This window comes from Bubalus kerabau, chromosome 13 (assembly GCF_029407905.1).
Source record: "Bubalus kerabau isolate K-KA32 ecotype Philippines breed swamp buffalo chromosome 13, PCC_UOA_SB_1v2, whole genome shotgun sequence".
Taxonomy (NCBI): Eukaryota; Metazoa; Chordata; class Mammalia; order Artiodactyla; family Bovidae; genus Bubalus; species Bubalus kerabau.
In genome coordinates this window covers 12786217-12802774 of record NC_073636.1, presented here as the reverse complement: position 1 = coordinate 12802774, position 16558 = coordinate 12786217, and the positions used below count along the sequence as shown (strand labels likewise).

Sequence of the window (16558 nt, the reverse complement as noted above, 5' to 3'; positions counted from 1 at the left end):
CCTTCTGCAGGGCTGAGCGATGTCAGTGGACCATGACTTTCCCCTGACTGGAATGGTCTTTTGTGTCAAAGCATTTGGAGAATTTCAGCTCTAGGGAATAAAGTTCCAAATGTTTGCAGTTATAACAAAGATACAGCTTTAATTATTGAACTCTCTTACCACTTGGGGCTTCCATGGACAGAGGAGCCTGGCAGGCTACAGTCCTTGGGGTCGCAAAGAGTTGGACATGACTGAGTGACTAACACTTAACACCACTTGGGGACACCATATTGACTATGTATTTACATGTGTCATATATGTAGTAAATATAGTAAAAAATAGTAAAGTATTTTTATTTTTTTAATTAAAGTGAATTAAAATTGAGAGATGCTGGTGGTCTCGGTAGTGGTGATTTTATGGTTGCTTGAGATGACTTGTTACGTGCCTTATACATCAGCACCTGATCTGGCAATCATGCTGTCGGATGCTTTCCAGCACCCTTATTTGCTTTAATAATGTATGAAAGTTTGTTGTTTTTAACTTGAATTCTGAGAGTGTGTGGGATTTATTATTTTTGTTGTCGTGTTTAGTCGCTCTTTTGCAACCCCATGGGCTGTAGCAGCCCACCAGGCTCCTCTGTCTGCGGGATTTCCCGGGCAAGAATAGTGGAGTGGGTTGCCGTTTGCTTCTCCAGGGGATCTTCCTGACCCAGGGATCGAACTCCCATCTCCTGCATTGGCAGGCAGATTCTTTACCGCTGATTCTTTACCATGGAAGCCCAAGATTTATAATACACATTGAAAACGAGTTCATATGTTTTCTTGTAGGTATGTTTTCCATGAAAGCATTACATTGTTTAGATTTCTGTTAGAACCATAAACACTGCATTGAATTACAACAGGTCTGAATCCCAAAAGAGAGTAATGTACTCATTCCCCAGTGTGAAACAGCTGATGAAACAAGACACCTGGTGACACAGGAGATGTGCAGACAACATACGTCCCTACTCACATTATTTTGACTCCATTCCTATTTAAAAAAATCTGTCGCCAGATTCCAGATATAAATAGTCTAAGCTAGAATGGATCGAAATTTTTTAGTGTTGTCTCCATTTGAGCAGGTGCTTTCTTGGTAGGCAAAGGACAGAATCTTGGCAATTTTACTGCATTCCTTGCAGCCCAACAAACAGATTCATTGTCATAGGCACTTTGAAAGGGGATCAAACAAATAAATAAATCAAGAAGGCAAAAATGCATATAGGTTATCAACCGTGACTTGCTGTGTTTAAATCATTTCATTAACCTCCTTGGTACATAACATCCAAGGTTAGGCACAGAATCACACCCCCCAGGGGATCTTTGCAGAGCATGTGAAGCCTGTATATTTCTGCTGTAAAATGTGCAAGCAAAAGCTAAAGTAAATCAATTATCTTTGCACTTCGTCTCTCCTATTTGGCCATCTTAGTAGACACAGAAAACAGTTTAAGAAATAGAGGTATTTTTCAATGATTGTTAAGATACACAGTGATGAACCCCAGTTGGTATTCTCTTTTCCTCAGACATTGACTGTCGTCTCCGATTTCAGACATTCCAATGGGGGCAGACAATAATAAACACACTCATGGACCTCCCACTTTGATTGAAAAGAGGGCTACCATTTTTCCATATTTGATTCTGCTTTTTAAACAATTAAATAGAGCAGTGTAGATATTTTTGGAGACCCAGTCGACCTTGACTCTTCTGTTTCACACCCCCATGTGATCTGTCGTGAATCCAGTCCATATTCTCAAGATCTGACTAGATACTATCATGACCGTGCTCATCCCGGTTGCCATCAGGTCTCCCCATTCTTTGGGTGGATTTTTAACATCTGAAAACATTCCTGATTGTTGCAAGCTAAGCATCCCTCTTGCTCACTTATCCCTGAATTTACTTTGTTCTTTAAGATTCTTAAGCTAGTTTCGCCTTTGACAGTTGACGTTTATACGATATCAGACTCCATCCTGGGGACATATCTATATCTCCTAACATTGTTTATGAATCAGAATAACACTTTGAGCCTGACTCCCGACTTAGGAGTGTGCATGTCACACTGTGACCTTCCATGCATTAAATACTTCTCAACATTTATTCTAAAAGATAAGGACTTTGGATAAGGCTGGTGTTTATACTAACTGGACTTACTTGTTTCCCTCCCCCATCTTTCCTTGTTTTTCTTTTTTCTTTTTCTGTGCTATTCCATGAATGTAAAAACAGATTAATTCAATTGGAAATGAATGTGTAAATTTTCAAGATTGGCAGCTTGAAAGGTTGTGAAAATGAATGTCAACTAAAAATATGGAGGGAGGTGGTGGATTTCAAAGGCAGGGATTGCTCTTTTTTAAAAACACAGAATAGGAGCTTTTACCACTGTGGTCCCTTTTAAAAATTTTTTTTGAGAGAGAGAAATATTTTTTTAAAGCCTTGCCCTTCCCCCCCATCCCAAGTCACTGGCAAGGGACAGAAGACGCCATGATTGCCTCAGGGTTGTCACGGTTCACTTCCCGCGGTGGTGAGAGAGGTAACTTTCTCTTGTAATTGGATACAGTCCAGATTCTGTTAGTAAAGGAGAAGTGGAAGGCTGACACATTGTATTACTGAATTGGTTGGTGCTTTGATTATCTTTTAAAATAGAGCAAAGATGCTGTGCCTTCAACATGTTTTTATTATTGAAATAATTCATGAACATGAGTGAAAATTTAGAAAACGCAAAGAGGTAAAAGAAAAAGTATCCAGAAGTCCTACCACTCAGATAATGATTTTGATGTTTCCTAGTAAGTTTTTCTTACATTTCCTCTAGTCCTTTTCTTTGCATATTTTAATGTCAGTGTGATAATTCTGTATATAATTACAGCAGTCTTTTCATCTAAACTCACAATAATCATTTTTTCATGATTTTTTTGTTTTAAATAAACTAGATTCAGTTTTCATGCCTGCATGAATTTCCACGGACTCAGCTAAGTTTCATATCATTTTCTATTTTTGGATATAAAAGTATTTTTTTTATCCTCAGAATTATCACTAATAATGCCACTGCATCTTCATGAATCACATTTTATAAGTTTGAGGGGGTTTGTTTTTATGGGCTACATTCCCAGAAATGAAATTGTTGTGTCAACGTTCATGGACGTTTTTACTGCTAAGTTCTATTTCAGAAGAATTGTCCACTTGCACAGCCAGTAGTAAATGTTAGCAAGTGGAGCTGTTTTATGTCAATTAATTTGTATCATAAGGAAATGGGTCATCGACCCGTTTCCTTCTGGACCTGTAACAGTTGGAACTTCATACAGAATAAACACTAATTAAAGCTTAAATAACCCTAGTGGTGGAGGTTCAACAGTCTCTGATGGGAGCTTATTGCAAAATTTAATAGCCCAGGGGGTTTTGATTTCCTTTTATTTTCTTTTCCTCTCTGCTATTTTCCTCCCTCCTGGGTTTAAAACATGCTTTCCTGGCTGCGGTTAAGCCTTAGTACTTCTTGTTCTGTCTTTGTTGATTAATGAGTATAATTGACCCCTGTTGTCTCTATTATAAGAGCCACAGCAGTTTGTTTTTTAATGTAGCAGTTATTTTCTGAGCTGTCACAAAAATGCCTTACAAAGCGAGCTCATTATCAGTCCAAAGGAGAAGAATTTCAAGTGAGACAGTGAATGAAGGTCTCTTAAGAGAAGGAGGAGAAGTTGAAGCTGTTCAAATGTTCAAGGAAAGGAGTTCTGGGGGCAGGATAACGGCTTATTGCTCGGGTACCCAGCAAAACTTGGATATATCCTGAAATTAGTAGGATAAAAATCGCTCCCCACAGAGTCTTGGCAACTGGGTATAGAAGGACTGATTGCAGGTCCAAGAAACCTTGAGTCCAGCGTTTATGGAGAGGATTGAAATCCATTAGAAGTTGGTGGTTATGAATGTGATAAAACACCCAGGTAAAAGTGCCTGTACGAGGAGTAGAGGTGATCTGTTAAGTTGGAAAGTTTTATCTGAACAAGATGCTAACCAAACAGAATACCTAAATTTGATGTTATTTCAGAAAATGGTTTGCTATTCATTTATAATAGCTTTTCCCCCCCCATTTCTCCCTTCTCCCTTTATCCCACGATCTTGATGAGATTTTCCTTTGCTCACAAACTAAGCCAGAGTGCAGCAGAAGTCCAGGGAAGAGAAATGGAACGAAAGGAGATCTTGATTTTAACACAGCCAGTCCGCCCTGGCCCTGAACAAGCAGGGCCCTTCTGTGGCAGGGCTCAGCTTGTCTCCAGCTGTTCAGCTGCGAGCTCTTCTGGGGAATGTCTTGCTGTGTAACCTCTCTTCAACCCGTTGCACTCTTCTCTAGGAGAAGAGATGGAAATTCACCACAGAGGGAGAGGAGAGTGTCCTAAGTGGCAGTCATAAGTAGTAATAGTGACTCCGAGGCAGGTAATGCTACAGCTAGAGAAGACTTAGGGTTCTCTGGTGGCTCAGTCAGTAAAGAATCCACCCGCAGTGCAGAAGGTACGGGCTCAGTCCCTGGGTTCAGAAGATCCCCTGGAGAAAGAAATGGCAACCCACTCCAGCATTCTTGGGAAAATCCAGTGGGTGCGGTGACTGGCGGGCTGCAGTCCATGGGGTCGCAAGAGTTGGACTCGACTTAACCACTAAACCACCACCCGAGGAGACTTTGACGATCGTTTCTTCCTTTTGTGGGTTAGCAGGTAGGGAAAGTCAGGTATAGAAGACTTAATTTACTCTGACCTTGGTTCATTCCAGTCCCGTTAGAACTGGGTCTTAATCTAGTTCTCCTTCCTGGTTCAGTACTTTTTGTTCAGTGAGGGGATGTCTCACCAGCTTTTAGTGACTTCTCACCAGTTTTTAGGCGTCTTTTAGTAAATTCTTTCATTCTTATATATTCATGCAAGGATTTGATCCAAAACAGTCCCAGAGAAAATACTCGAAGTGGAAGATTGCCTTGATGGTAAAGAAACTCGGCAGTACCTTACTTAAGACACATTTCATTTTGTTTATGAATAGTCAGAAGAAAGTTGATTTGGATGCTTCCAGAAACCTCTAGTGCCAGAGCCCTCTGGCTGGAGGGGCAGCTCTGGGGGAAGGGCACGTGGAAGAACGTGCAGAGCGTCTTCATAACTAGCTGCAGAGTTCCCAGCATCTTAGGACTCTGAGACGTCTCATCTTCTTGCTTGAGGAACTGTCACTCATTGTAGGGACGTCTCAGGAGCAAGGTGGGCGGGGAGAGGCTCTGCCATGGACCGTGGGCAGGGGAGGGTCAAGGGTCAGTCCCCAGACCAGGAGGATGGCTGCCTTCTTGGTTAACCCTCACCCTCATCTTTAAAACAGTTGAGTAACTGGAGCTTACTTATGAAAAGTATACTATTTTGTACACATGTAAGTTGGAAGCAAACAGTATCTTGAGTTTCTTCAATGTGGGAATTTCTGTAGTCTCTGCAGCTGTGGGATTTAGTAACAGAATTCCCCACGTTAAGTGAATTTGCAGGTGCAGAATTTATGATGATACAGGGCAAAGAAATCAGGGGGCTTGGGTTAAGAATATACTTAAGAAATCCCTTATAGATTTATTTTATATATACTTGGACCATGAAGAGAGAACTGAAAATGATGGTTATAGGGACATTTGTACACTTTCAGTTAATCCTGATTGGTGCTGTGTTTTTTTTTTTCTAGTTGTCTTCCTGTGTTTATAGGAAATGCAGATGACACTCACATTAAGAGATATTTTCCTCCCTACATTCAGTCATACACTCAACATTTTTTGTTATACGTTTTAAACTTCTCACAGGTCTTGTCCTGGTGGTCATGATGGGTCTATATATATATATATATATATATATATATATATAGTATAATTATGTAGCTCTCCCCACCCCCAGATGAAATGAATAAAGAAACACATTAAATTTAGTACATATGAATAGTTGGTTCTCAAACTCCTCAGCATCTCAGATGTGCCCACAAAACTTCCCCCAGAGAGGCCCACCTTCTCGGGTCCTCATTTTCCTTCCTTTTTCATCAATTCAAAGGCAATTGATGAATATTCCTCCCCCTGTCCAGATCTGTGGAGGCTTTCTTGCTACAATCTCAACTTAATCTTTTGCTGTTTGTCTTACCTTCTGCTGCTCCTTAAAGATTATTCCTCTCTAGCGGTGTTTTCTGATAGAATCTTGTGGTTTCCCTGAAGATGTCGCGATGTGAGCTCACGGGAGTTCAGAGCTGATATGGAGGCACGTTCCTGTATTCTTGCACAGCGTCCCGTGCACATGTGTTTCGTGTGACACTCTCATCTGTTCTCCCCAAAGCAGATCTTCCTCTCGGCCTGTGATGATGTGGGCAGATACCCCCCTTCATCTGATTTCAGGCCCTGAATTATGGTGATGTGGTGTACCTTACCTGTATTTGGAGCTTTACACTTTCTACAGTGTTTCATTCAACCCTCATAAGATACGATGTGTTGTCACACTTGAGAAAGAGCCTCACCTTTTGAGCGGAGCTAAAGTTGCCCCCCTTCATACCTTAACCCTAACGCCCTGCAGCGCTCTTCTTTGGTCTGAGACGGGGCGCAGTTGACAGGTTGGATCTGTGTTTTGTCACGCAGGTTACTCCGGCCAGGACTTCGACTGGGCAGACTATCACAAACAGCACGGGACCGAGGAGGCACCTCCCTTCTGCTTCAGAAACGTAAGATGCCTACTGCATGCTGCTCGTTTTCTCATGTATGTTACCCACCTTGAGTTGCACACGCTGTGTAAGTTGCTTCCTGTTTATTGACCGTGGTGGGCTTAGAGTGTCACCCTGCACCGCAGGATCCTAAACTTCATGTTGGTTTTTTTCCGCCCTTGTATCGGTTGGGGCGATGCTGGGCTGTTGTAGCAGACTGGAGATGAAACATGTCGTTAAGTTTCTCTCTCCCCGGTGGATGGTCCAGGTTGTTACCAATCAGCAGGTGGTTCTCCTTGTGCTGAGCTTTGGGCTAGGCTTGTGCTTGGCTTGGCCAGCTGAGTCTAGTGAGCAGACAGGAAAGGGAGAGCCAGGAGAGGAGAACCTTGGTTCCAGATGCTGAGTTTGATACTGACGCATGTTACGTATTACTTCTGTCACCTTCCATTGTGGAGAACTAGTCACTCGGTGGCATGATGCCACGAGAGTGGGAAGTGTGCCCTGGTCGGGCGACTGCTCCCCCACCTTGAGCCTGGACGCTGGCAGGAGGGGGACAGATTTTGGTGCACAGCCAGCCACCAGGGCCCCAGTTAACTGTGGCTTCCCTTATGGCTCAGTGGTAAAGCATCTACTTGCCAATGCTGGAGATGCGGCTTCAGTCCCTAAGTTGGGATGATCCCCTGGAGAAGGAACTGGCAACCCATTCCAGTATTCCTGCCTGGGAAATCCCATGGACGGAGGAGCCTGGCAGACTACAGTCCATGTGGTTGCAAAGGAGTCAGCCACAACTGAGCACCTAACCAACAACAGAGTGTGGCATGTGGGATTGTAGTTCCCAGCTCAGGAATCGAACCTGTGCCCCCTGCATTGGGAGTGTGGTGTCTTAACCACTGGACTGCCAGGGAAGTCCATGGAGTATAATATTGATAAGTTCATGGAGTAGCAGATTCTCTGCTCCTGAGACATAATGTTAAATTATGTTCTTAAATTTCTTTATTGGATTAAAGTAATGAGGTACTAAATCCAACACTTTTCTGCTGTGCTTACTTTAAGCTACCTATTCAGATAGAGCTTTTTGGCACAGTGACACATGAAGTAACTGTGTGTGTGTTCAAACATGTGTACTTGCTTAGTTATAGGAGTTTCTTGTACAAAATAGTTTATAAACTATTCATTGAAACATAGAAACTGAAAAGGGATGTGAATCATCTCCACCTTGAGAATGAGACACAAAGGTTTAGCCTCATAAGTTGAACATGCATTTAGTTACGAAAGTTCATTGTTTATGCTAAGAATGAAGACCTGGCCCTCCCGCTGGGGAGTGTGCCTACTGCAGAGTGTCACGCTCCCACACCGAAGCCGTGTTTTCCAGCACGTGCTCCTAGAGCTGCTGATTCATTGCTGCCTCAGGATAATTCATTCTCCAGGGACTCGGTTGGCAGCCCTTTCTGTTGGGAAGAGCTGGCTTAATAGAGAGAGGCTCAATACTGAGCATAAATCAGAATCAGATTTGGGGAAATTAAGTAGGTTGATGACGAGGTCAGCTTGTGCTAATAAATACCGAAACACATCTGTGGCAGGGCTAGAAATCAGGGCTCCGTACGTGATCCGGTGAACTCCTACCGGGTGACGTTGCCTTTCACGGCATTGACAGAGCTGTACGGTGTGTGTGTATGTGTGTGTGTGGGGGTGGGTATGGAGACAGCTGTGTGACTAGCCAGCAGAGGACAGCAGCTGGTCAGCCTTGAAGGCGTGTTAAGTCCATTGGAGTCTTACTGGACTCTGTGCTGTGTTGATACCACTAGTCATGGAATCTACTGGTCTCATTGCCTTTCATTTAATTGTGGAAACTCTTCATCACATCCTCTGACCCTTCTGAGGCCATGCTTTCTTCCAGACGGGAGATCGTCCTTCCCCAACTTTGTAGCCATGGAAAGAAAACCTTCACGTCCCCGTCTCGTTCTGGATTCGGCAAGTTATTTCTTCCAGGACAACATGCTTCCCCCAAGGCATCTTTTTATCTGCCCTCTGCCAGCCGTTGTTCAAATGGATCTTTATGGGGAGTTAGGAGCTGTGTCCCCAGGTGGCCTCTGAGGTTTCAGGATTCAGCATACCAAGATGAGATCTGTATTAATGAAAACACTGGTGTTTTAATTAGGAATGCACTTGTTATCAAGGTGCCCCCCCCCAACTTTGTGTCTGGTTGTCTGTTTATTTAATCGACAACGTGGGTATCTGCCTGGTGGCTTGTGCGTTGCATTATTGGGACCTTGCTGGACGATGTTAGCAGGCTGCACATGCTCTTGAATGGCATGCTTATTGTGAATTCATTTTTTAATCGCACATCTTGTGTGTACTAGAGGAGGGGTAATGCGGAAGTGGGTGCGTGGAAGATATTGCCCTGGGGATGTTTGAAAATCCGAGATGGTTCTGAGATGGATCGACACAGCCAAATACTTAGTAGAATAAAGTCACAGGTAACAGTTTTGCTATTGGTCCTTTATAAATTACCCTCCTGCAGTGAGCTAAAATGAAAGTAGGTTATATGGTTGTAGCTTTCCCTTATTAAGTAGGATAAAATGCATTTTAACTGACTTAGAGACTTTTCAGGCAGACTATCAGGTCATGTCATCAAAAAGAAGCTTAATACCTAATATTCATGAACCTGGCAGGATGACTTGCAGAAAAACAGCCAACCCAGAATTTCCTTATTTCCAGAGAAACATAAAGGAAAGGAGCAAATGGGTTTCTTAACACACACATTGGATAATTTAGTTCTGGTAACATAAAGCTTTAATTGCATTTTCAACTTAACGTCCATTTAAAAAAAAAAACATGGAAATATGAATTACCTTGTTTTCCTTCTACAAGTCACATCAAGATGTAATCTCTCTTACTTATAGGAACCTGTTTATCTCAGTTTATGTATTTCAAATTAGATATATTTATTCAATATTGTAACTTCAGATAAAAAACTTGTAAGTAGTGGGTAATTTGGGGAAAGTTTCATATTTATTTTGAAATATTAGGAGGGAGTGTTGCTTCTAGTATTGGCTGAGTAAGCTCGTACTGACTTGATCCTCCTGCAGACAGCAACTGTAAATCCTGGACGGAATACCAAAACAGGCACCTGAGAGATGTGGAGAATGAACATAAGCAGGCAGATTCTGGAGGGAGGCAGGTGCCTGGAAGAAAGGCGCACAGGAGTGCTCATCCCCCCTTTTTTTTTTTTTATAGACTTTTGCATTTATCTTATGGCCCTGCAATCCTTCTTTCCCTAGAGACATGAGACCTTAGTGTTAGAGACTGAATTTTGTCCCCCCAGAATTCATGTGTTACAGTCCTAATTCTCAACTCCTAATTTGAAATGTTGACTACTTGGAGTTAGAGTATTTAGGGAAGTAACTAGGTAAAGTGAGGTCTTGTGGATGGGCCTTTATCCACCATGACGTGTGTCCTTATAAGAAAAGGAGATGAGGACACAGACCCCATGCATGGCAGGAAGACAGAGTGAAGACGTGGAGAAGATGGCGAGGCCTCAGAAGAAATTCACCTTGCTGACGACTTAATCTTGGATTTCTAGCTGCTAGAACCACGAGTCAGTATTTCTCTTGTTTGAGTTTCCCAGCCTGTGGTATTTGCTGTGGCAGCCTGAGCATATTAGTGAACTTACGTTCACACAAAAGCTTGTCCTTGAACGTTCGTCATGGCTTTGTTCACAACTACCAAAACCTGGAGACCACTCAGCTGCCCTCCAGCTGGTAGATGGATAGACAAACCGTGGTTCTTCTGTGGATACCAGTCAGCATGAAGTAGAATGAGGTGCCAGTCCTGTGGCAGCATGACTGATTCTCAAATAACACTTTGCTTAGTGAAAAAGGCCAGACTCGCAAGGCTCCCGAGCACAGCAGTCTCCTTAGATAGTGTTAGAGGAAAACTGGAATTACAGTAACAGAAAATAGATCCAGTGGTCCAGGAGTTGGGGGTCCTGGAGGGATTGATTGCCAGGGTCCCAGTGCCAGGCCTCTTTGCAGGTGACGGCCCTGTTCTATGTCTAGACCGTGATTATGGCTGCATGATTGCATGCGTTCATCTGACAGTCCTGCCTTCCTAGGACATCACACTGAAAAGAATGGATTTCCCTCTATGTGTATTTTTAAAAGTGAATTTCAAAAGTAAATAAAAATAAACAAAAGGATCAAAGGGAAAATAAGGACCATTTCAGATAAAAGGAAACTGGGAGGTCAGCACCAGCCCACCTGCAGTTAGAGGGATGGGATGGGGAGGCAGGTGGGAGGGGGGTTCAGGATGGGGAACACGTGTACACTCATGGCGGATTCAAGTCAACATATGGCGAAACCAATACAATATTGCAAAGTAAATAATTAGTTAAAAAATAAAAACAACAACAAAAACAAACTGGAGGACAGACGTCGTGCTGAAGGAGGTGATGCCAGGTGGAGATTGCGGCCTCCTTTCACCCTGAAATGTACCCGGTGTGATATGAGTGAGGAGCACAGGGAAGAGAAGTGATTGGTGTCACAGTGATCCTGGGGTCGGAGGGATGCACACAGAGCTGGGAAATGAGAACGGACTCATCCTCTCACTTATTCGGGTATTATTAGGCACCTGCTGTGAGCCAAGCAGAGATATCTTTTCTGGGACACAAATGAAGAATGTGTGGTTCTTTCCTCATGGGTGATGGGGAAATAAGTGTGTGAACTCACCTCTCTTAGTACTATCTGTGCACTTGCATGCATGTGCACATATATGTGTGTGCATTTGCTTGCGTGTGCATGTGTGTGCATTTCTGCTGCGCCAGCTGGCTCCGCTTTCACTGAGCGTTTTCTCGTTGTGGCATCTGTTGGCTCAGTGTCCGTTCTCTTTCTCTTCCAGACATCGTTCAGTCGGGGATTCACGAAGAACATGAAGCTTGAAGCCGTGAACCCCAGGAACCCGGGCGAGCTCTGTGTGGCCTCCGTCATAGCTGTGAAGGGGAGGCTGATGTGGCTCCGCCTGGAAGGTACTCGCAGTCCTGATGGTTCTGAATCCGGGGTCCCCCGGGAGCGGGCAGGGGCCAACGGCTGCAGCACTGCCCAGTGTGCCTGCTTCACTTTCCTCGTGTTTCAGCTGTCTTAATTATTCAGCATTCTTAAATAAGTGAAACGAATCAAATGTAAATTCATTCAGAGGCTCTCGTCTTGACTAATAGTTTCATGAAATGAGATGCTGGTGCGAAATTATGTTTGGAACACAGTGGTCTTTTTACATCTCTGATTATACAAGCTAATGTCACAATTAAATTAATATGAGTCACTAAAACTGGTATTTGAGGTCTTGGTTGTTAACAGGACAGAATTACATATTTGCGTTTTAATGTGAATCATACCCTTTACTTTGGTTTCTTTCACAGATGTTTAGGTTTTCCTTAAAATAGTAATTGGACATGACTATCTCCTCAAATATATAATAAACAGAATGTAAACCTGTTGGAGAAGGCAATGGCACCCCACTCCAGTACTCTTACCTGGAAAATCCCATGGACAGAGGAGCCTGGTAGGCTGCAGACCATGGGGTCGCGAAGAGTCAGACACGACTCAGCGACTTCCCTTTCACTTTTCACTTTCGTGCATTGGAGAAGGAAGTGGCAACCCACTCCAGTGTTCTTGCCTGGAGAATCCCAGGGATGGGGTAGCCTGGTGGGCCGCCGTCTATGGGGTCACACAGAGTCGGACACGACTGAAGCGACTTAGCAGCATCAGCAGCAGACCTGTTTGTTTAGTGGTGTTTAAACCAGCAGTCCCCAGTCTTTTTGGCACAAGGGACCGGTTTCATGGAGGACGGTTTTTCCATGGACTGGGGGAGTAATGGTTGCAGGATGATGCAGGTGCCTTACATTTATTGTGCACTTTATTTCTACTACTGTATTGGCTTGACTTGCAGATCATCCCAGGGGTTAGGGGCCCCTGGTTTAAACTGTTCTTCATAGCTTCATTTTATTTATAATCATCCAGATAATTCACAGAACAATACACTTCATAAGCAGAAGTTTGATTAGCTTGTGGACTTAAAAAACTATATTTTTCAGATATTATATTTTCAGTGAGGAGGAATTAAAATGCATTTGATCGTTAAGGTTTTGTCATCTTCCTGTGATTTAAAATTCTTTGGGTCTTTTGTTTGTTTTTCAGTTTCCTAGCACTTGGCAGTTATTTCAGATGTATATGGGAAAAAAGGTGTTAGAGATGAGTCATACAATCATGTTAGCTTTCCTGGTTTAGATTTTAAATTTTATGACATGGTCAACCACCATAGGCCTAGAAAGTTTGGAAGGTTATAGAATTGGTGCCAGTATCTTTATCCTCTTTCCTCATTAAACAAGTCTTAAAAAAACACTGTGTTCTTTGATAGGTCTATCATCTAATAAATATTATAGTCCAAGAGATTGGAAGGGGCAGAGAACAGTGATTCTAGCTAAAAATCCTAATTCCCAGAAAATAGTTTAAAACATAAGCATGGTTTGGGATTTCAAAGTCAATCTAAAATAAAAGGAAATTCTGAAAAAAGTGGTTGCTTAGTAGATTTACACTTCTACTAGAATTTTGGGTAGAATGGCCTCTAGTTGGAATTAGCCAAAATGTGGACACAGGTGTCATGGTGGTATTTCAGCAGTTACTGAAGTAGGATGTAAACTTATTTTCATTACTGCCTATAAAGTTGAATCAACAGCTGTTGGAAAAACAAGATCCCTTCAGTGATTTTTTTGAATCCCTAGAGCTTGTTACCTAACACCATACTAAGCCTAATACTATGAGAGATTAGAGTCTTGTTTGCGCAGTTAATTTGGGGGAAAAAAAAAAAAAAGTGGTGAAGTTCAAAGTCCGTGTTTCCTCATCATTATTTAGCACATTATGGTTAGAATTCTTCGGCAGTCATAATTTATTTAGCAGTCTGCACTTCCAGAGTGCTTTACAGCTAACAGACAGCAGTTAAGAGTGTCCTGATTTTTATAGATGGAGAAACTAGCTGAGGCATTAAGATGTACCTGTGGTTTGGTTTCGTCCCTCTTAACATCTTTATTGCTTAATCCAACAGACCCTACAATGTCCCAATTCTTAAAAAGAATGATGAGCAGCGTCTAGTGTGTATTTAACGTTTTGACAGTCTTTCCTCATTATTGATCTTTTTCTTTGGATATCCACTTCTGGTTTTATAGCAGAGAAATGTAAATCAGCTCATGGCAGCTCTTGTTCTTACTTTCCTGAGTGCTTTCATTGGGATTAATGAAAATTAGTTAGCGTTAGGAAGCACGTCGGAAAATTGATTGTCCATTTTTCCAGACCTTACATATTACAAAAAAAAAAATCTGTTGAATATTGTTTACCTGGTGTTATTGGTCAAAATTCATTCCGTCTCTTGATCTTTCTTGAATTTTGGGGTTTTTTAATTTTTTGGTTTTGTTTTGATTTTTTATCCCTCTCTGGATATTGACTTTTGAAAGTGACAGCAATCTTAATGGCACTTTATTTCTCATTATCTCAGATTTTTCTGTGTGTATTGTTTTCTTTCCTCAGTCCTGGAGACAAAATGTTAGAGATTCACTCTTTTCACTTTAGTACAGTTAAATTATTGTTAGGATTATGGTGATTCTTATTATAGACAGTTTATGTGACAATTTATTGTGTACTTCATACCAGTTTATCATTTTTATGTATTAAATTGATTTGAAATATTTTCAACACATAGCTAATTGACTAAGTTCAGGTAATTGAAATGATCATTTTAGTTTAGTGTTTGACTTCCCTTAAAGTCAGGTAGTTCTTTAAATGCCTCTACAGGAGCTAATGTTGAAGAGGAAAAGAAGAGTCAAACACATGAGATGAGTGTAATATTATTTGGGGTTCATATTTGGGAAGAATGTCAAGTTTTCAAAACCTGCTGTCAGTGAACCAGGGCAGTTGCTGATGATGGGGTTTTGAGTTTGGGAGAGGATGTTGTGACGCTTTCTCGTGTGTTAATATCTGCTGTCAGTTAGCATCTCTAGCATTAGCAGCAGTTATTCATGTTCTGGGCTTCCCTGGTGGCTCAGTAGTAAAGAATCCACCTACCAGTGCAGGAGACTCAGGTTCCATCCCTGGGTTGGGAAGATCCCCTGGAGGAGAAAGTGGCAATCCAGTCCAGTATTCTTGCCTGAAGAATTCCACTGGCGGGCTGCAGTCCACGGGGTCGCAAAAGAGTGGGACACAACTTAGCAACTAAACAACCGTGGTTCATGTTCTGTGCATTTACATTCACTTATAATGTCTCGTGTCGTGGCCCCACACACTAGCTCACAAGTGGTTACATCTGCATCTCACTGTCCAAGTCACATTGTATTTATTGGCCATCATTTTCTCATGGGACATGTAGGGTGTGGGTGTTCTCAGAGTGTGTTAATTTTCTCGAAGAAGGTTGACACCTTTGGATTGCCTTTCTTGGTCTTTCTTATTCCCATTATTACACTGTTTTCCTCCCGTTTCAAAGAGGTGTGGTATTCCACATATTTTTGGTTGTCGGGTGAAAGTTAGGTGTTTCAGCCTTTTAGCTTAGGTAGAAAATACCTTTTATGTTACAAAAGTACCACGACCTGCAGGCTTCATTTCCACTGGGTTATTTAGCTCTTTCATTGTTACCACTACAGGAATTTTTGTGGAGAGCTTTAGAACATGAGCAACAAAACCTGGTTTTGAAATTGGGAGCCCTGTTAGAAGTGAAAGAAAGTTCTGGGTTAACATTTCTGCACTTTGAACATGGGGAGGGAATGGTGGCCCACCCAGTATTTGTCACCTGGGGGTTTCCCTTCAGGTTTGTTAAAAACAAGCGTACAGAGAACAAAAAGAAACAAGGATGATCCAGAGGTCATCAGGTCTGTGGAGAAGTACCAGATTGCTTAATTCGAACCATCAACTTAGGTTCTTACTACAAGCATCTCCTGGACTTTTCTCTTTGCTGCCCTCTGAAACAAAATCTGGAGAGAATAAAACTTTTCCACAGTCAGTACTAGCAAAACATACTGCAAACATTTCAGCCTCAGTTTGCTCTGTGTAACACTTTGGATGGGAGCTTTTTGAAAAGCCGCATCCTTTACCATGAACCTCACACCCTCACTGACCAGCGCTGAGCACGCGGGGCCTGGCCCGGACGTGGTCCTGGTTCCACAGGTGACGTCCAATGCAAGCAAAACCTGTCTTTGCCAATTTTCACAGAGCACAATACTTGTATGAGAGTTCACACACACTTTGCTTGCTCAAGTCTTGTCGAATGGATACGAGGAATAAAAGCTGTGTCCCTCAGCAAGAAAGCGATTGAAGATATGAGCAACCCCTTAAGCACTGCTTTTTGCTAATCGCGTGTTGAGGTAGTGAGATATTTTCTACTCATCAGCTGAAATTCAAAGTCTCCTTGGTTGGTTTTTGCCATGTGCCTGGCTCAGTTCTGGTAAACCGCCTTCCCTCATAATCCGCAGGAGTCCTAGGCAAGTGCCAGTTCCCGGGGCTGCTCCACTCACCCCTTCTGACCCTGGGAGCAGGGTCTGGGAATCTGCATTTCATCTCACCCTCCCCAGATGATTCCTCTGGATGGGGAGTTTGTCAGGGCCTCTCGGACCGCAAATGTGCCAAGAAACTCAGACTAGATTAACCTCTTCTGTCTAGAAGAGGTGAAGAAAACTGCCCTTTTAGGCTTTCTCTATTATGATCAAGTCAGGTGGTTGATAAGTATTTTGCAGAGACTTGCAAAAAAGAGACGAGGGAAAGTGCAAATGTGAAGATAATTATGTTTCCCACCAGTGTGGGTGGATTTTAAATCTTTGAAAAGGGATATGGGCTGCTGGAGCCATT

The 16558-nt window shown here is 42.5% G+C and overlaps 1 protein-coding gene across 5 annotated transcripts in view; it reads left to right on the top strand.

Annotated features, from left to right (window-relative positions):
- Positions 1-16558, top strand: part of SFMBT2 (Scm like with four mbt domains 2) — a 181267-nt gene that overhangs the window by 118507 nt on the left and 46202 nt on the right. For all 5 annotated transcript variants that reach the window (XM_055543500.1, XM_055543498.1, XM_055543497.1 and 2 more), the window contains 2 exons: positions 6619-6701; positions 11577-11703. In XM_055543500.1, coding sequence (XP_055399475.1) covers positions 6619-6701; positions 11577-11703 — 210 coding nt within the window. The remainder of the gene's footprint in view (positions 1-6618; positions 6702-11576; positions 11704-16558) is intronic.